At 39.5% G+C, this 20,562-nt stretch overlaps 2 protein-coding genes across 5 annotated transcripts in view; both read right to left on the minus strand.

Moving 5' to 3' along the window:
* lmx1bb (LIM homeobox transcription factor 1, beta b) overlaps positions 1 to 12,112 on the minus strand; it is a 58,169-nt gene extending 46,057 nt beyond the window's left edge. The window contains exons 1-5 of one of the 3 annotated variants that reach the window (XM_061037678.1): positions 11,256 to 12,112; positions 10,714 to 10,882; positions 8,838 to 8,976; positions 7,359 to 7,409; positions 1,377 to 1,527 (exon numbers count right to left, since the gene is read on the minus strand). The gene's annotated coding sequence lies outside the window, so the exon portion shown is untranslated. Of the gene's footprint in view, positions 1 to 1,376; positions 1,528 to 7,358; positions 7,410 to 8,837; positions 8,977 to 10,713 lie in introns of all 3 variants that reach the window. The other 2 variants (XM_061037677.1, XM_061037679.1) reach the window with 2 other exon arrangements.
* A 1,846-nt stretch (positions 12,113 to 13,958) lies between these two features.
* Positions 13,959 to 20,562, minus strand: part of LOC132973963 (multivesicular body subunit 12B-like) — a 37,653-nt gene continuing 31,049 nt past the window's right edge. The window contains exons 8-10 of one of the 2 annotated variants that reach the window (XM_061037691.1): positions 18,787 to 18,845; positions 18,255 to 18,314; positions 13,959 to 14,177 (exon numbers count right to left, since the gene is read on the minus strand). In XM_061037691.1, the coding sequence (XP_060893674.1) occupies positions 14,136 to 14,177; positions 18,255 to 18,314; positions 18,787 to 18,845 (161 nt within the window). In that variant the 3' untranslated portion in view covers positions 13,959 to 14,135. The remainder of the gene's footprint in view (positions 14,178 to 18,254; positions 18,315 to 18,786; positions 18,846 to 20,562) is intronic. The other variant, XM_061037692.1, reaches the window with a different exon arrangement.

Below are 20,562 nucleotides of genomic sequence, written 5' to 3' on the forward strand. Positions count from 1 at the left end.
CAGACAATGATGCAGCAAAAACAATGACATAACAGCATTAATAACAACAGTTGTTATAGGCCAAAGCAAAAATGATAGAAAAATAATACAAATTAAAACAGCGTTATTTTAATTATCATTCCAAGTAGCCGATAATATAATGCGTTTTGTGGGAAAATAGCACCTCTGTGGAGATAATTCAGAAAAAAAAGAAAAAAAAAAAACAGGCGTGGGAGGAAAAAAAAACTATGTATAGGCCTACATATACGTAGATTTGATATTGATGATGAATTGTTATATTTGGCCCAGTATAGTGAAACCGAGATGAGCATCTCTAGCATTTTTTTCTCTTTGTGTATTGTTTTAGTGGAAGCTGCTGTCTCCTTTCAGCTGATGCACCTGGCGATCAGAGTGATAACAGCGCTCTGTGCAGCACCAACAGGGCCGATACGAGACATGGATATCTGGGTCTTGGTCGGAAAATATTCCAAATGATTATAATAATGTAAAATATCATTGATAGAAAATACATCTGACGGACTTGTGCTTGATTTATTTTGCAGAAACACAGGGGCAAACTATACATATTTTTGGTGTTGTCTTGAGTATTCCTACAACAAGGTATTATTTGTGTATTTGTGTGTGTGTGTGTGTGTGTGTGTGTGTGTGTGTGTGTGTGTGTGTGTGTGCGGAATTATTTTTGGCATTAGAATAAATATAGCCTACTTGTGGCATTTGGGCGTTGCAGGATTTGTAAGTTGGCACAATGGCGAATGAAAAAAAGATGAAAGATGAAGATGAAAAATGATTAGTTGATATTTTCGTTATGGTGTTATCAAGACGTATACAGAGACATGGGGACCGTTTCACTGAGGCCTGTCGAAAATAACAGCTCTGTTAACAGGATTGTGCACCGCTTCCATGACACGCTGCACGAGAGGATCATTGTTACCATCTTTTTTTTTTGTAAAAGCTAGTTTATACAAGCAAGACAACAGAACAGCACAAGACACATGGAAAAGCTATGGGAATGCTTCAAGTTCAAGGAAGCTAATGCTAGTTTATGTGTTGACTTTATTTGATACCGCTTCAAAATAATAGGCCTGATAATCATCTGAATTAGCGGTTAAGTAAATATAATTACATGTAAGAGAAGGCAGACCAACCCTTATAGACAATTACACATCTGACATTAAAGGTCAATAATAATAAGAACAATAATAGTAATACAAAATATGATTAGGCCTAACAGTAGTAATAATAATAGTTTGCAATTATGTGGAGAATAAAAAAGTCCTTCTAAAACGTATTGTGTAATAAAGGTCAATTTAATTGATGGGAGGATAATAAAATCATATATATTTTTAGATTGCTCTCAAGTCTGCCTCAGTGTTTACCTTCAGTTAGGCCTGGATGTTTTGTTTCTGATGTTCTTTGTGAAGCATCCAAGCGATGACCTGTAGCCTAGATCTGAAGACGGAGCTGGAGCTGCTGGCCGCCTCGCCCTCTGCTGGTCAGTCAACGAACTGCAGCAGATATACACAGGCGCTATAGAACAGACAAGAAATCTCTTATTTTCACATCGATTGACAAATTCTGAAAGGGTGAAGCCATCACAGAAATGTAAAGCACAAAGGACATTCAGTATTGCAGTAGGCCTATTTTTGTATTTCATGAAAGGACACAGATGTAGGCCTATGTTCTCTCTCTCTCTGATAAGATCACTCCATACCTGACAGTCATGAAGTCATCCTCCCCCGGCTTAGATTTTTTTTTTCCTCCCTATTTCCAGCTTCTCTATCAGCATGGGGCCAATTCCCTCCGCCTCACACTATATTGGATTATCTCATACCAATAAGCGGCATTATGAGCTGAACAATATCAATACAAAATAATCAATACAGTTTCTTAAAACATATTAAGCCTGTGTTATCCTGCTTGTCCTCCGCCAGCTCCCTCGTTCATTTAGCAGCCATGGGCCGGGTCACTTGTGTGAATGAGGACATCAAACATTCATTCAATAAATCAATCCGCCAACTTTTAGCTCGCGGGTTTTTAATGAGCCTCTGCATGACGACCCCCCCCCCCCCCCCAAACACACACACACACACACACACACACACACACACCCCACCCCTCACCTCACCTCTGAACGAGAGGGGGAAACACACGCGAGCAGGTGTGAGAAGGAGGAAAAACGCTCTACTAAAGTTTAGTAATGTATCTTAAAGTAAGCAGAACTGTTGCGTCCATCGGAAAGGTAAGAGAGAGAGCACATTCCTGCAGCCTCGCGGACAGCTGCGATTTGGATTAAGAGCTTCAAATTTAGACTAATCATTTGAAATATTGAGGACGAAAATATGTAACGCAGGGGGTGATTGCAAAAAATAAATAGTTCGGGGAAAAAAAGCGAAAATATGATTAGCCTATTTAAATAACCAGCGGAAGAAAGGGGGGGGGGGGTAAATCTGTGAATCTTTGCAAAGTTTTGACTGCGTTGTAACTCAAATTGACAGATTCAAATCGACAGTTTGGAGAAAAATGCATAAAAAAAACCCCGAATAATTTTACGAGCATTTATCAGCCTTGTGCTTTTACGTCTTTCTAAATGTAGTTTGACTGGGTTTATATCGACAAAGAATAACACCTAACTGAGCTTAAGTAATTCCATGCAATAAATAAATCAAATTATTCCTCCGTTTAATTTATGCCTTGTCTGAACAAGGGCATCAATCAAATTAGAATATACACATATAGACAATTTATCTGCTTTAATTACATTAACTTCCCGCTGTTTACAAGCCACGCAGGATCCATTCATTATGAGCTCAGAAAATAACTCACACAACTCTCACTGAGTCAGGCCTCAGAGCCTCAGGCTGATCAATCACACAGAGATAATCCTCAACGTAAACCCTTCAAATATTACAATGAATATATGAACAGGAACACGCTTCTATGGGCACATCTATTACGTTTTAAATGTCGCCACAGTTGTGTTTGAGCGCGTTTGTTTTATATAAGCAAAACAAGGCGCACTGATTAGCATTTAAAAAAATTAAACCCCTCTGTGAAAAAGGGAAGAACACTTCTCATGCTCTAAGGAGAAACGCAGCAAAGCAAAGACATCATGGCTCCCTAAATTGCAGGGCTGCAGGACTTTGATAGTTAACTCCTTTTGATCTTTTAATGAGCGTTTCGAAGCTCTCCATGATGCTTTTTTTAAAAGCTCGAATGAAAAAAAAACAAAAAACCGGGTTACTTAATTTGTTGGCTGCACAGTTTCACTCGAGCTTCTGCAAAAAGTCAGCAGCAGCAGAACATCCTCTGAGGCTTTCAAAAACCGAAACTTTTTCGATTATCGTCAATATGCACATTTTTATACTGGAGATTGTGTAAAAAGCCTTCCTGCTGCTGTCAGAGGGTTTGAGGGCAGATCACTTTCTTCGTCCAGACGACGGATCCGCTGACCGCTCCTGGATCAGCAGAATGAAGGTTTGCACTTCGGCAACTCCATACTTTCATCTCTCTTTGCTGAGTATTTATGTTTTCGCCAGTTTTTTGTTGCTTTCATTAAAAAAGAAATATCGTTACATTTACAAAGAATCCAAAAGGCAGAGCTGCAATAACGAATAGGACACACAGGGCCCCGCAGGCCTGAGGGCCCTTCAGTTCTAAATTAACAACTGGTTTAATTTCACTTTAAAAAAAAATTTAAATCCCAAATTTGATTTTTCTACCTGTGCTTTAAATATAAATATTTTACAAGCATTATTTGCATGCATTAAATTCGCATTGAACGGTTCATTTAGATCATATAGAGTGGATATATTGAGATAACACCCCCCCTCCCCTCAGTCACATTTTTCTGCTTTCATTCGCCTGAGCAACATTCTCCGTTTGACTGAGACAGCCAAAAAAAATGATACTGCAGGATAATCCCAACTCCCCGGGGATTAGGCCAAAGTATAATACAGCACTGTCAACCCATGCTGAGATTTGTTTATGTTATGATTTATTGGATCTGCCGGTTTTTTCTTCGTTTTTTTTTTTCACTGACAAATGTATTGAGTTCCTGACAGATGGTCTGACAGAGTCTGTGTGTGACAGACACGACTGGAAAGTGTTTACCTGCAGCTGTGCACTTTGTTACGACACAGAGGAAAACTGAAGCTGTAATGAACCTAATATAAGATTTCATAAGAAAGACCAGTGATACAATTACAACTGGAAAAAATATATCAATTATTAAACTTAAACTGCCACTACTACTTTAATCTCTATTTATGTGCATTAAACCATGTAGCTCTATGACGCAATACGTTTCATTCAAAAATAATGCAATTAAAGAAAAATGAAAAGATCAAGATAGATAGATAGATAGATAGAGATAGAGAGTGAGAAAGCTAAAATAAATAAGTTATTTCAAAGGAAAATATTGATTTGAAGTGGTTACAATCTTTACTGTAAATAAACTGCTGTAATTTAGAGATGAATTAAACGTATGAGTGTTTTTGCATAGCAGGGATACATCTGAATATCAGGGTCAGAGACGTGCAAACATTACTGTCCTCCATCTCCATGTTAAAGCTCTATTTACATTTATTTCATGTTTGTGACTTTAAGTCCAACATATGAACCATTTGATTTAAAATGTTTAAAAGGGAAAAATGATAGTAATTTGATGATTCAAAAATGATAGTAATTTATTTTCTGTTATTTTGGTTGGGATCATATCTGCACATCATCACTCTACAGACTCTCTCTGAGTTGTTTTTGAAGTAAAGGTTCATTTGGTGACAGTGATCCAGGATGCACTCAGATTTATGCACCATGTCCTCCGACTCAGTCTCAACACAGCATTACCTCATTGTTGTTTTATACATACTACAGAACCCCCTAAATACTGCGATCTGAATTACAATGTTTCCCCCTGCTGGACAAAAACAGGCAGTACAACTAACTCTGCTGCTCCAAAGCAAAACCCCATACATAACTTTATAATATATCAAAACTACAAATAACAAATATCAAAAGTACAAACAAAGAAACTGTTATAATATATTGGTTTAAAAGAGGTTAAAAAAAGTTATTGGTTAATAGGTTAAAAGGGAGCACAACAAACATAAAGTATAAATAAACATAAATGTGATTATTTCACATTACATGAAAACTATTTATTATACAGTCATTTGAATTTTTACAAAGTTGTAATGAAGTACTGAACACAGGAATAGCCTTTTCTTAAACTCCACTTAAAAGTCTGTTTTAAAAATGTCCATATTAAACTTGTTGTTTTAAATACATTTTTTGGAGCAGGTATAAAGTATTTTTTTTATTATTACAATATGTTTATGCAGATTGTTATTCTGTATCTTGCACTCTGTTCTGTGTTTTTGTGCATCTATTGTTGAGTATGTTTTTTAAAGGCCCATCCAGAGATGGACATTGCAAATGAGCTTATTGGCTATAAATGCTATAGTGTGTGGCCACGCCTTATGTGCTCCATACTTGTCCCAACACAAATAAACATGAAATAAATAAAACATAAACTAAGATTTATTTATAGATTAATTACTGTAAGTCTTTTTTTTCCATGATAAATAATAATACAAACCAAAAATAACATCTATTATGAAACCTGACTTAAATATGCTGATAATTCAATTCTGACGTTTTAAGTAATGTAATGTAGTCTTATATTTTTTTTTAAAAGGTGAATTTAAAAAACAAAGTGTCAGGAATGTGAGAATGTTTTTTTCTCCGCCTTAAGGTGATCTTTTCTGAACATGAGATCCAAATAACTCCACAAAGTGTAGAGTTCATTTAAAGAACTCAATACAATGAAAATATATGTCATTTAAATTACTATATATATTTGATAGAAATTATAGAAATATAAATGTTTTCATATGTTTTATGTACCTCATCATTGTTGTTGAATTTGTATTTTTATTTGAAAATTGTATGTTTGGTCATATCTGACTCTGTTAGTGTTCAGTCAACCCTTCTGTCCTCGAGTCATTATTAGAATATCAAAGTTTATTTAGTTATTTAGTATTTCTTTTTAGTAAACACAGCTGAAGATATATAAGAGGTATACATTTTTCTCACTGTTTGCTGATTGTAAAATGTTTCTGTGCTTTTCAACTATCATTTTGCAGTTACACCTTACAAAGATATTTCACTGTTTGATGTTTGATCCTGAATGACAAACATTTAAAATAAACAAACACTAACTAAATCAATTTTTCATAGTTTTTTTTCATGTTTATTTTGTGTCATTAAATCTTTATTATTTTTCATACGTCACCTTCAGTTAACTAATGACAGAAACTTTTTTTTTCATCATAATTAATGATCTATGACTTTTAAAGAGTTGTATTTCTTCACTATTTCTTCCCTTTATTTGTTTCTCATCAAAGCTAAATAGTCAATTTAACAGGATTTTTGTTGAGTAGAACAATGATAATAATTTCAAACAAAAAACGAATTCCAAATGTTTGGTTCTAAGCGCAGTGAATGCTTTTCTTCTTCCAGGGGGATTATCTTCAAAACATTCAACACAGTTTTTCAAAGTTGGATCCCAGATGGTAACAGATGATACATTATGAAACGCAGCAATAACAAAATCTCTTTATCCTGTGATGTGGGGATCTCCCCTTCCCTTCTGTTTCACTTCACACACAGGCCACGGCCAAACATCTTCATGAGAGCTTAAGCTGTGCAGACACATGAGGAACGACTTAAAACGGCTCGGCCATTTTTAACTAAATTAAACTTTCTGCTCCAAAATGTCCCTGAGAGGAACGCACCCACAAGTATCTGTGACCTTCTCTGACTGCTGATGAGAAACCTTAAGCTCTCCCTCTAACCCAGGACCATTTCATATCCCACCCAGAGGTGCTGAGTGGGGGAGCGGCACAGAAACAAAACAATTGGTTTGGCCTTTGAGAAAACTTGAAATGTGCATATAGGCTACACGACTGATATTGTACAGTCTGTGATGCCACCGCGGGATACGTGGAATTTGTTGTTACGTGACTGTTTTCATCATTAGCAGAAACCTCTGAGCTCAGGAAAGATTTGCAGCACCTTTCATCAGACGATCATGTTATTCAGTGGATTTGTCTAAGCAGAAATAATGTTTCCTCTGACACAAAGAATGAGAGGCTGCAGGAGGCCAGGAGCATGATTTTAGGATGTGTGCCATTAACAACAAGAGTATACCCGCTCCTCGTGTGGAAGGCATACATTCTTTTTTCTGATGAATAAATTGCATGTGCTCCCACACTTTGTGGTTGAAGTAGTGAAAGATATTCTAAATACATCTAGATAAACAATTAAATAAAGAATTAAATGAGTCTTTTTTCTTTTACCTTACAACTCTGTTTAACCTCCTTCAAGCTTCAATCCACGAGTTCTTTCCTCTGCGTGAACAAAAACAGGGACAAAAAAAAAAAAACAACAATAAGAAATGAATCATTCAAATGGGAAGAAAATATGCAGAAAATGTGACTTCTCAGCCCAGCAGCAATAAAAAAAACAATCCATATCATGAGACATCTGTGTATGTGTGATTCTTTTTGGTCTCCATAAAATACAACTGAATATGTTTTGTGTGTACTCAAAGTGAGTGTGCGTTCACATATATGATTGCGGTTGTGTCATTAATAGGCTGCACTTCAGAGAAAAAAAGGTAGAAATCCTCCAGATGTTCTGCAGCTGGGTGGATCTGGTAGTGAAGATCTAGACAGCATCTGTCACAGGCGAACATTTCTAATCTGTCCTGAACATTAGGCAGAGAGCACTAAAAACCCATCACTGGCCGCATGTGCTCGCCACGGGCCCGGCAGACAAAGTTCAAAATTAAAACAAGGAAAAAAAGCTGAGGAATAAAAAAAAAAAAATGAAAAGAAGAGTTGAATTGTATCTACATTGTTCCTCTATAGTTTAAATAGAGTGCTAGCTGCTGAACTTTTGGAAAGCAAAAAAAAAAAAAACACAAAAAGAGCTAACAGGCTAACTGAAGTTTTAGGAGCACAGCGCCTGCGGCTAAAGAGCGGCGCTTTGAACTGGAGGTCCAGCAGAGCTTAGTGAGGTCAAGATCTGTCAGACGGTGAGAAGAGCTAACATCAGAAAGGTCTGGATGAACGCTTTCTGCAACAACAAAGCTTTGTTTGTATTTTACAAACTAAAGAAATACTTGTGCATTGAAGCTCTGGAGCGCAGCTTTCTAATGTACATTTTTGCTTCATGAAATTAACTGACTTAAAAGTTAAAGGACTTCTGTTAAGGAATATTTTTGAGCTTAGTCCAAGCCTTCACAGACAGATGGAACTCACTATTTCTTGTTTTTTTTATATAGTCATGGCGTATAGCATCATTTATTTCTGGAAATGTTGATAACATTGTTGCTACGTAACTGCTGTAAATCGGGAGCTAACTATGTCTTAAGCTAACATTCTGTGGAACTGTGGGAATTGCTCCAAGCTGACCTTGATGGTCTCTAGATATTTCCCTTCCTGGGTTCATGTGCCTAGTTACCAGTTGGTCAACCTCATGCCCTGTGAACTGACCCTGTCCTCCCTCCGAGGTTTGAAAGAAAAAGAAACCCAATCCTCCAGGGAGCGCTCCGACTAACAAGAAAACTGCTGGTCCGAATCTCTCAGAAGTGCTGTGTTTTCCCACTGGACCACTTTCAGCTTAATAAACATCTTAACTAGCTAGAGGTCCCACGGGGGCTGCTGGGAAATCCTCTGGGCAGCCAGAGCTCAGGAGTCGGCCCTTTATTGCATCCAGGTGGCTGTTAAAAAATGTTGGCCGGCCCTAAATGTCCAATAAAATGCAAGTGGCACCTTCGGGGGTGGACAGGGTCAGTGCACCTGTCTGTGGACGAAAGCTGCACTCCCTCGCCCCTGTCCACTTAGTTTACAGTCACACACTCCCAAGTTGTGCCACCACCATGCCCATGGAAGCATTAGTGTTGGGGTGTAACTTAGGAAGAAGCAGACACACAATGGGTTAGAAGGTGCTGGAGCTAGAATGACCTCATGGAGACTCACAAGAATTACAAGGCAACGCAAAACAACTCCGAAGACAAACAAAGAACCAGAAACAAACGACAAAATGACCACAAAGAGAAACAAAACAACCACAGAGACACACTTAGAAACCACAACAGAAGCAAACCTATGAAAATAAATGCAAAAGGACTACAAGTAACAGCTAAACAAACACAAACACAGATTCAATAATGATTACAAAGACAATGAAATGTCTATAAAGACGATTAAAAACAACAACGATCAAACAACATTTACAGCTGCAAAATGACAACATAAGAAAATCAGGACAAAAGGACATTCTAAATGATTATAAAAGATACTCAAAACAACTACAGTAAGTGAAAAATGAAAACAGTTGTGAACAAATAGAGCACTTAGAGACACAAACAGACAATAAGGACATTTAAAACAACTTTCGTGACACTGAAAACTAGTTCTAACTGAATGCAAAATGAGAACAGAGCCACAAACAAAAAACAAAAAAGGCAAAAATACATTTTTAAAGAAATGTAAAAATAACTTTGAAAAAATAGCAAAGTCAGGGTGCTGGATTGGGTTTTTGGTTTTGTTGCACGTCCCATGTGCGGCGGCCATGGGTTTGAATCTGACCACAGCTCTCTGCTGCATGTCATTCCCTACTCTCTCCTGTCTCTCTTCAGCTGTCCCATCCAATAACGACAAAAAGGCCCCAAAAATAACTTAGTGACAACGAAAAGACACAAAACCACAATGTAGAGACAAATAAAGCTCAATGAAATTCTAAAGTACCAACAAAGAGAAGCAAAGCAAATAGACACAAATATATCAGAGACACAAAGGACTACAAAGACATAAAAAAAAAAAAAAAAAAAAAAAAAAAATCAACTACATAAAGACACAAGATACCCATAAAGAAAACACAAAGCCACCTCATAGACAAGGAACTGACTAACAGCACACACTTTCAATAAATGCAAAATGAACACAAAGAGAAGCAACAACGTGACTTTACAAAAAAAATCACAAAGCAATGAAATACTGCAGAAAAACACAAAATGACACCAAACAAGGCATCTACAAACAAACCACCACCAAGCAGCTATGTTGTGTGTAGTTTCATTTTGTCTATCTCTGTGTCCTCCAGTGTAAGATAAGTGTAGGTGGAGGAACATACACTGAAATGTATTCCCAAAAATCCAATGATTTCTTATTTAATCATGATTTCCCTCTAGCAGGTCATTGAAAGCTCTCACATTGTTTTAATGATTAACTAACTTGTGATTTACTGGAGATGCTGGAGATCAATCCCTGTTTGTTTACGACTGCTTCACACGTAAGTGAACAGTGGCAGCAGCCTCCCTTCATCTGTCCGGCCTGCTCGCTGTCCAAAGGGAGAGCTAATTGTCCCACAGGTTGTGGACGGATCTGGACGGTGTATTGGGCCTTTGATCTGACTTGAAAGGAGTTAATTGATCTCTGTGTTACAGGCAGTGTTGGAGGGAAGAAAGAAAGAAAGAAAAAAAAGAGATGCTTGCTGGTCATTTCCCAACATGTGCAGAAATATCTGAGAGAGAAAACGAGAGGGAGAGGGAGAGAGAGAGAGAGAGTGAGAGAGAGAGAGGGGATGAAGAGAGAGATCACCTCACACCCAGCTCCATCCCTGCTCAATTACAGTAATTTGACTCACATGGGCCGGCCGCCGAGTCAGAGGAAGAGGGGAGGAGAGCCGCTGTGTGGGGGAGGCGAGGGGATCCCTGCTCTGGGAGATCACTCATCTTACCTCAGGCTGAGGTACGCAGAGACAGATTTGATGTGCGGCTCCCCTCGGAGGGCAGCCTGGGGGCTTGTTAAGGTGGCTGTAAGGAGAAGACCACACGTCCGACCTCAGACTTTAAATCTCAGTGGGGCACTCGAAACATTTGATGACGTCAGTGTGGAAGGAAGAGGCAAAAGAATGCTGCAGGTAACTAAATGTTGACTATGAGTTTTACTGCATAAATCATTTGTGTTTCTTGAAATATTTGTTCTTGAGTTTAAATCAGTTTCATTACAAAGTACATCCTTTTTAAGGTCACAGAAGGTTTAGCCTCTCCCAGCATGCACCGGGCTGAAAGAACAACATTAGGAAGCACAGTTTCTGTTTGCCGTTTGCTTTTTAGAAAAATAAAAATCCAGTGAACTGTTTTTTTGTGACATTACATGTTCTGTCAGTAAGATTTGCTGCATCACCTGCCTGTGAGTCTGTTTGGGTCCAGGTCTGGTCTGGTCCTGCTTTGACAGGCTTCCTGCCTTCACTACTTCACCTCTGTGAGTCTCTGGTCACCCTAGCTCAGGGGGAAACAGGGCTGTCAGGGGGAGAGTGGCAGGCTAAGCCTGTCTTAACACAGCACCTCAAACCACCTCATAAATACAGGCTTCCTTTTCCAATTTCCAAGCGGGCCATCCACCTCTGTCTACATGCTTACACACTGCTCCATGTCATGTGCCGGGGTGTGAGTTTAAAAATGACCATGGGACATCTGGCCGACTCACAGAGGGTGGGGCTTTGATGTGCTGCTCTGCAGTTCAGCTCAGCATCAACAGAGGGAAAAAAAAGTAGACATATGAGTCTGAAGTGGGTCCGGAAGGTCAAAGATAACAAGGAAGTAAAAATACGCCTTAAAAAAGATTTACCACATATGAAATGATAAGCGAATTTCAGCAGCCCTTCACTGTAACTATTGTTCAAACAGCTGCTAAGGACAAATGAAGCTGTTTCCATTTTAATTGAAAGTGTGGTCTCTGAAAATCATAATTATTTTCCATATCATACAGCAGGGAGAAAGGAAAAGTGAAACCATGTGAGGCAGCTTTTTGATGGGTGCTGCTGGGCCGGGCTCATGAGGGAGTTGTGGTTCTGAGGGCTTGATTGCTCTTTGCCCATCTGGAGAGTTTGGCTGCAAAGTTTCTGATACCATGAATGCAAAAGTGCTGATTATCTTCATCTAAACTCTGGTCTCTGATGTGCAGAGCTGATGTCACACTGCTCTACCTGCCGTGTCTCTGAAAACATCCAGAGCTTGTGTACTGCTTAAACTGGGCATTAAAGGGATGGGGGGGGGGGGGGGGGGGGGATGTTACAGTACAGATTAAGCTTATAAAAGGTACACATTAACACTGGTAAAGCTGGAGATGTTTTACTGTAGTTTAAAAGTCGACACTTCTGATGAAAAGAGCAAAAACCAACAATGTGGTAATGCAATAGTAGCTTAGCCTGTCTGTAGCATTCACCTGAGGCCTGTTTGTTCCTCTTCTTGGCACAATTATTTCAAAACAGACTGACACATTAATCTAAAAGGAAATGCATAATTCAGCTGGGAAATGTAGTTTTTAGCTAAAGTAACTCAACCGGATTAAAATGTGCATTTATTGGGAACTAGTAACAGCTAAAGCTAAATAGTTCAGAATGTGGGGTGAATTCAAATTAAACTACAGTGCCTGTGTTTCTTACTAAATTCATTTGAATCTACAGACCACACTTGTGAAGAAGAGTTCTATATTGGTGATTTTACTCTTTTCATTGGATATGTGATGTTCAACATTTCTCCTAAGTTTTGTTTACATTTCATACTCCATATAGCACTGCTATATTTTTTGGGGGGCTTTTATTGTAGAGACAGGACAGTGGTAGGAAATCAAGGAGATGAGATAGTGAATGGGAATGACATACAGGAAAGGAGCCGGAGGTCGGATTTGAACCTGGGCCGCTAGCTTGGAGGACTGAAGCCGAAGTACGTGGAGTGCGTGCACTAACCACTACGCTACCAGCGCTCCTACTGCTATATATTTTTCACATTTTGCACATATTTTTACAATGGATGCTAATATGAAAACATCTTGATCATTTAGATAAAGTTTAGATATTTAGATAAAAGTTCAGCATTAAAGTGATATAAGTTGCAAAGTTTTTTTCTCACACATGCCAGTGAGATAGGTGATCACATCTTCACCTCTTTAACTGTTTGTGTGAGAATCTGTTTACGTATGTCATACTGTTCATGTGCACTTTGGGCACAGCGGGGAGGAGTGCCGCAGCAGCCTGTCACTGTGCTCCAGGGCATCACTGACACGAGTGTCACCTTCATGAAGGAGCGTGAAAGCTGCTCCCTCTGCACAGGATGCTTCAGACCGTCGCTCTGACTCCAGCAGCAGAACAGAGGAGTTAGCGCAAAAAAAACAAAAAACTCGCAGAGGGTTGTCATCTGTTGTTCGCTTCATTAAGCACCTGTGAACACCAGGAGCCATTAAGAAACTTTGGTCAGGAAAATAAATAAATACCTGCACTGTTAGCACAATCCACAACTTCACAAACTTAGCAGGAGAAGAGTCTAATTAACCACAGGCACATTAATCCCCATTAATTACTTTCTAATACTAATTACAACGGGAAAAATGTGCAAATGGATTCTGACAATTTAATTAGCTGCAAATGACACGTGAGCAGGAGTGAGAAGATTGTGATGTTTTGGTATCGAAGTGTAAATCTTGCTGCTGAATCTGGCTGCAAAGTGGAAGCAGAGTAGTTTTTCAAACTATACAGCTATAAATGGGAAAAGCACATTTAAAAAACTAAGATCTAATGTTGTGTTCTGTTTCTAAGGACCTGACGTGGGCGGGCGTCTGGGGTAAAAGGCTCCTGCATCTCATTGCTCTGCTTGTTGTTGCTGCACGTTGCTCATGATGAACTCTGTGATGGAAAGATGCTTCTGCTGGAAAATAAACATCAGAGGAGCTGGTTCTTGTTTGTCCTCCATGAACGCTGCTCACTGTCAGCACAGCCCTGTTATGAGCACAAGTTCAATCTATACTAAGCATGATGTCGTTCTTTTCAGCACTTCTCATGTGAGCATCTAAGAACGATAAGGAAAATCAAGAAAAGTCACTCTCAAAAAATAAATTAAAACATCTTTTTGAATTTAATGCCCATAATTGTACATTATCGAAAATACTCCAAAATAATTTAAATAAAAATCAAAATATTTCCTTCCATTATTTTACATCCAGGAGTCTTTCTGCTGAGCTTCAGTCCTCGTGTCTGTGTGTCTCTGTTCGTAAACTTTGGGTGGAGAGTTAGATGGCAATGCTCCTCTCTGTGGTGAAGTTGTATTGAAACTGCAAGAGGAGGAAAAAAAGAGAACACAGTTAAAGGCAAACTAAGAGTCAAAACACAACAAAATAATCACTATCCTTCAACAACAAACGCTTTCAAACAACAGAAAGAGTCAAATATATACATGTATAAAATGAACTGGAGTGTCACACAAACTGTCCAAACTGAGTGCCATCACAATAATCTAAATACTTTCCTAATTGTTCTAAGATATATATATAAGTAAATAAATATTAGAAATGTAATATTGTTATAGTCCTATTTTAAAACTTCAGTCCTACGGTTGACTCATACAGAATACAAAATAGATGGTAGAACAGAATGTTGATCAGGAAATACAAACAAACACCTCCCCCTTGTGGTAGGTCAGGGACATAACCTTTTTCTTTTTTTTAAGCAAAGGGGCTTTAACAGTTCTTGCCTTAGGTAACTTTTCAAATGCAAGAAAATGTGCTTTTTGTTTCGATTATATATATATATATATATATTTTAAATGCAAAGATCCACTGCTATAAACAACTGAAATGTTAATGCTAGCGGTCACTTGAGTCTTATTTTGTGACGATCCTAAACATTAGATGAAACACAGTAGAAGGTCAAAAATGATAGCACATTACTTTTAGCACAGATACAGACCTAGAGGCCAGGATGGGACAGATCCAAACTAGCAGTTTTTTTCATTTATGGAAAAAGAAAAGTTCAGTGATCACATGATCAGCTAAACTCACCATCAGTTTATTTAGTTTAGTCCTAAGCAATCTCAGGTCTAAAGTAGGTTGACATAAAAATGATTCCTAAATTCTATGCTGTAAAATGTTAAACTGTTTAATCTTGGAAGAAAGAGAACGGCCATATTGGGTTGTAATTTTATTAGCCAATACACTGACTCATTTTTCTTTGATTCTTATGATAATACAAATATTTTGAACAGCAAGTTCTCAGAGCTGTGACCTAATCTAATCCAATTTCCAAATACTATTCAATAAATCTAAATTCTAAGGGTGCAGCCTGAAATAAAACAAAGTGGCTAAGATAACTAATGATCAAACAAACAGTATCAACAGTGATCAGCTGATGGCCAAGCTGCTTTCACTAATGACACAGTAATGATTTTTCATGGGTAAAGTCCAGTGAACTGTGTGTCACAAAGTGAGGCTCATTTCACAAAGTTACAGTTGTAATACTGCAGCGCGTCACTAGGTGATGCTGTTTGATCACTGAAACAAGTTTCCAAATCTCCAACAGAAGCTGAGGAGCAACAATGACTCCAACCGGCTTCTCTCGATCAGAATACCACCTTCCCTGATTCTCATCTGCTGCAGGAAAGAACTGCAAGTTACCCAAAAACCTGTCACATATCACAAGCCTGTTAGTTGTGAAGAAATCCAGCCCCCCCACCACACAAAAATCCAGTGCCAACATCTGGCACAGTAAATAAATAATCCTGTGTGTACGTGCATATGCTCGAGTGTGTGTGTGTGGATGATGGATGGGGGAATGGGGTGTTATCAGGGAGAGCATGTATCAATGTCTGCCAGTTTTACACACAGGCTGACAGGACAGTGACACACTGGAACATGGGCGGCAGTCACCTAGACGAGCCCGGCTTCATTTCCTGTCCCCGCTGCACTGCCAAAAATATGTGACATGTTGTCTTCATTAATTCCACCTCTATTTGGAGCTCTCCCTCTCACACATACACTACTGTCCCCCTATACATTCACATAAGCAGGCACAGAAACAGATAGACACACACACACACACACACACACACACACACACACACACACACACACATACATACAGATAACTTCCTGCAAACACTGAAAGCCCATCATACATAGGTGCTAATGAAAATCTTGTCATGTGTGTGCACACACACTCCACCCTCACACACTCCTGAAAATCATTAGCCAGCCGCCAACAACATTTCTCAGCAGAGCAAACTACATAAAGACGTCACTTTAAATCGCTTACTAATTAACACTTAAAAAGACACAAATTAGATATGCGTGGCTAAAAGCAATTATAATATCCGCAAGTTTTGTGAGTCATTTGGGAAATGAAAAGAATGCCTAATTGCTGGAACCAACATCATCTGAGACACGGCTTAAGTGATGCCTGTTAGGAAATGGTCTTATCTACAACTGTGGCAGTGATTACAACAGTTTTCCTCAATTACATGTACATATGTATAATACTACAAAGCACATCTCTTTCATGAGTCCATATTTTGAATGGCTTTAGAAAGGAGGCAATTAGGTTCTGAGGCAGAAGGTGCCTGTTTTTGAGGATGAGAAGAAAAGCCCAACAGTCAGGCACAGACAGTGACCTCTTCTGGACAAAAGGAGGAGGGAAATAACCGGGCTACAGCTGCTTTTCAAAAGAACAGCTTCCTTTTTTAAGTGACATTCAGTTACTTTTTGTGTGGAATCATCAAGAAGCAGCTGAATCTTCATAAGAAGCCTGGACTGCAGACAGGACATTGCATTTAAAGCGTCATTTAAAAACTGCTTTTTATGAATTTAAATGCGGTTTCTTTCTTGTTTCATAACACCAAGAACAAGCTGCCACTTCAGCAGAAACCTCACTAAAGGAAAAGGCACATTCGAAGTGTTATTTTTCCTTCTGAGAAAAATGATCAAAACTACACAGAGGAGAGGGAAAATATGCCTCACTTTCTAAAAGAAAGACTTCTGCTGTCCGACGTGTTTGCGAGAACATCTCTGACAATGTTTCCTCCTCTTGTTTCCGCAGATATCATTGTGGTCTCATAATAAGAGCAGAGAAGTAAAAATAACACAATGGTGAGGGATGTTTCCACTTGGAAACTAATTATCAAGCTAAGCTGTGACTTCATCCTCATCAGCCTGGCCCCACCATTAATCTTGTGCTGTCGTCCACTTCACTAAATCCTGTGTGTTACACTATCTCACATTTACTTCATCAGCTCCATGCGCGGCTGTAATTAATGATTTCTCATGCCCCCTCTCCTTCCCTTCCACAGCTCAGCTCACCATGTGTCCTGCTGCTAATCACACTCCGAGAAGAAAGGGAGGAAGGAGAGGAGACGAGACGAGGGGAGGGAGGAAGGAGGATAGAAAAAAAAAAAAAAAAAAAAAGGACAGGAGCATATAGGATGAGCAGCCAGCCTGTCTCTTACTCCTGGCAAAACACACACACATACACGTACACGCCATTAATACCTGCGCTTGACAATGAGCTTCATTCAGATGACCATATGACAAGATGGCAACTGGGTGTGATTTGGATAGTATGTGACAGAAGACAGAGGCAGAGTGCAGAACAGACACCCGGTTTGATGAGGGAGTGTTTGCTCTGTAACACATCTCAAACCCAACAGCACCTGTTCTTTTACAGTGGTCTGTCACTTCCTGGCAGTTCTGATACCACGATACCGTGCTAATGAGAGAGAAGGGGGGTTGTCACTCTCTTTAAAGCACACACACGAAGAGAGAGACACACACACACACACACACACACACACACACACACACACACACACACACACACACACACACACACACACACACACACACACACACACACACACACACACACACGCGCAGACTTTTTCTTCTCCTCTCAAACACATGGGCTCTAAAGACAGAGCTACACGCATGGTTTTCTTCCCGCGAATGCCTGCAGGCTACAGTGTTTCATCAGGAATGAGGAGGACTTTGTTGTGCTTTTATTTGCTCTTTATGATCTCTTAACTTTTTTTTTTTCCCCTACTGAAGATGAAGCTGCTTGAAAAGTTAAACATGCAGAATGTGACCAGGAAAGCCCTCTCCAGATCTCCAGCACTGCCTTGTAGATGCTAGATTGAGCTGTTTGAGAGAAGTATTGGGGAATAAAAGTCAAGTGTTTTGGAACCGGAGACGAAGCTTTTAAGAGAGAATGGCTGCCTCGCCTGGCCATGCTTTTATTCAATTGGGGCTTAGTGGAGCCAACAGGGCCTCGCTGTCTCAGACACTTAATTACAACCCCAAGACCGTTTGCTTTGCATTCTGGGCCAGCGGCGTCAGCGGCAGCCGAGCGTTGCAGCCTCTACTCACTTCCTCCTCGATCTCTGCCAGGGATTTGATCGTAATGCCCATTAAATTGACTTGCTGCATCTGAAATCAAAAGCAGGGAGAGGAGGGGTTGGGGGGAGGATGGAGGAAGGAAAAAAAAAAATACACACAAGAAACATGGCGGTTAGGCTCATGGCTAAGTAAGCATGCTTAAAATCTTTAATCCTCTCCCTCTTGGTGTCAATACAAACGGGGCTATAGTGACAACCACCGCCAGCCAGCCAAATGGACTGCATTGAGCCAGCTCTGCCTGACTGCACGCATTCATCACTCAGTCACGAGGAAAGGAGAGAAAGGAAAGGACAGAAGGAAACAAGAGGACATAAAAGAAAAGCCAAGAAGTGGAAGAAGAAACTAAAGGCAATACACTCTGAAAAAGGAACAAATATGATGACCATCATGTGGTCATTGTACAGTCAACTGTCATCATCAGCAGCTATCGTAATCCAGCTCTTAATATTTATAATAAAGCAATAACTTAGAATCTTTTCAATACTTCTTAAAGAATGATTACCTCTTTGGGTTTTCTTCCACTAAACTTCTCAGAGATCACAAAGGGTACATCATCCAGAGCTGCAAAAGAGTAAAAAAAAACAGTTTAAGGTTTATTCCACTCAACAACAACAACATCAACAACAAAAGAAATATTACTCCCTATTCTTGATCCTTAGTATATCCACAAGAATAAACGTGGGTTTATAATACAGCAAAGCTATCAACCTCCCCAGCCTCCCTGACACCTCCCCTCCTTCCGTCTATGGAGGGAAGATGAAAGGCTTTTTTATTCTCCGCTGTATTTGAGCATCTCCGCTCTCTCCTCCAGCTCAGCCCTTTCCCAACCCCTCCTCCAGTTTAATTACTCTTGATTATTCCCGATTCTGTCTTGTCTGAGAGATGTTCACCTCTGAAACAAAGACACACTCACACTAGGCAGAGAAAAGCGGAAAGAAGAGAGACAAAACATTCACCAGATATCAAATTTGCATTAAAATAAGCCACACTGTTCAGCGGGCAAAAAGTGGATTGAAATGAGGACTTGCCAAGAGCGTGGTGGTACAATTAGCATTTGACCAAACAAACGAGCTTCAACAGAGCTATAATTAAGCAGGCCTGTAATTAAGTGTATGCCCTTTATCATAATGATCGTGGTTAAAATGGTGTGATGGCTGCCAGTTGATTATTAATGGTGTAACCCCGTACTGCATGCATCCTGCACTGGAATCAAGGTGTCACGACTGTCAGGCTAGAGAGCAGCCCTTTGTTTATAAAATACATTAGGGCCCAAATTAACACAGGGTGACAAGGGACACAAAGCCTCTCGTTTCCTGACTGAAGGCAAAACTGCAGCTGCTCGGCTTCATTAAAAAACTCCCAAATCTAGAGGCACAAAACTTGCTGCCGTTGGCTTCAACGGGAGACCCAAATATCGAGAGGCCAAGCTTCCAACTGGTGTTCTTTTACCCACAGTCCTGCAGGCAGCTGGCACAGGACAAGGGACTCATAAATGTAAGCCAGAGCTTTTCATGAGTCATCATTTCAGAGCAGACATCCTCTTTGGTCTTAACTGTACTCAGAAATCTTTAGAAGTGAAAAAAAAATCAAAGAATATCCCACACTTTGATACTTCTGTGACCTGCTTTCCTCCCTCAGTTATAACACAGATCCATGGTTTGGTACTTTCCACACACAAGTAAAGCACAATGCAATCTTTTTCATCCAAGTGTGACCATCGCCCTCATAACCACAGGAAAGTAAAGTTGGTTTCTTGGCTTCAATTCATCTCCCACAGCAGACATGTTGACATTACATGAGTCTTCAGCCACGCAAGCAGCTCTCTGGGGCTGCATTGTGACCTCAATACTAAGGTCAGCATACTAACATGCTCATGATAATAACGATAGGAGGCTCAGGCTGCACAATTTAAATCTTTGTTTTTTTCAGATATTTTTGGGGGATTTTATTTTGATAGGACAGCTTGAGAGAGACAGGAAATACAGGGAGACAGAGCAGGGATGACATGAACGGTTGTGGGACTCGATCCTACCACCAGTGTGACGAGGACTGTAGCCTCTTGTACCTCTTGACTAAAACACACTCATGTACTTAATGGAGTAGTATTCTTTTATCATTATTTGTTTCTTTTTATACATTTGGAGTGATGTTGGTAATACACAACAAATAAAATGTTTGTGAATGTATAGATGCAGCCTGACTACTGATTACTAACAAGTGTCACTTGATGTCTGGCTTTGCCAAAAACATCTGTGCATCAAAAATGTAAGTTATTGGA

Source organism: Labrus mixtus, chromosome 5 (assembly GCF_963584025.1).
Source record: "Labrus mixtus chromosome 5, fLabMix1.1, whole genome shotgun sequence".
In the NCBI taxonomy this organism is placed as follows: Eukaryota; Metazoa; Chordata; class Actinopteri; order Labriformes; family Labridae; genus Labrus; species Labrus mixtus.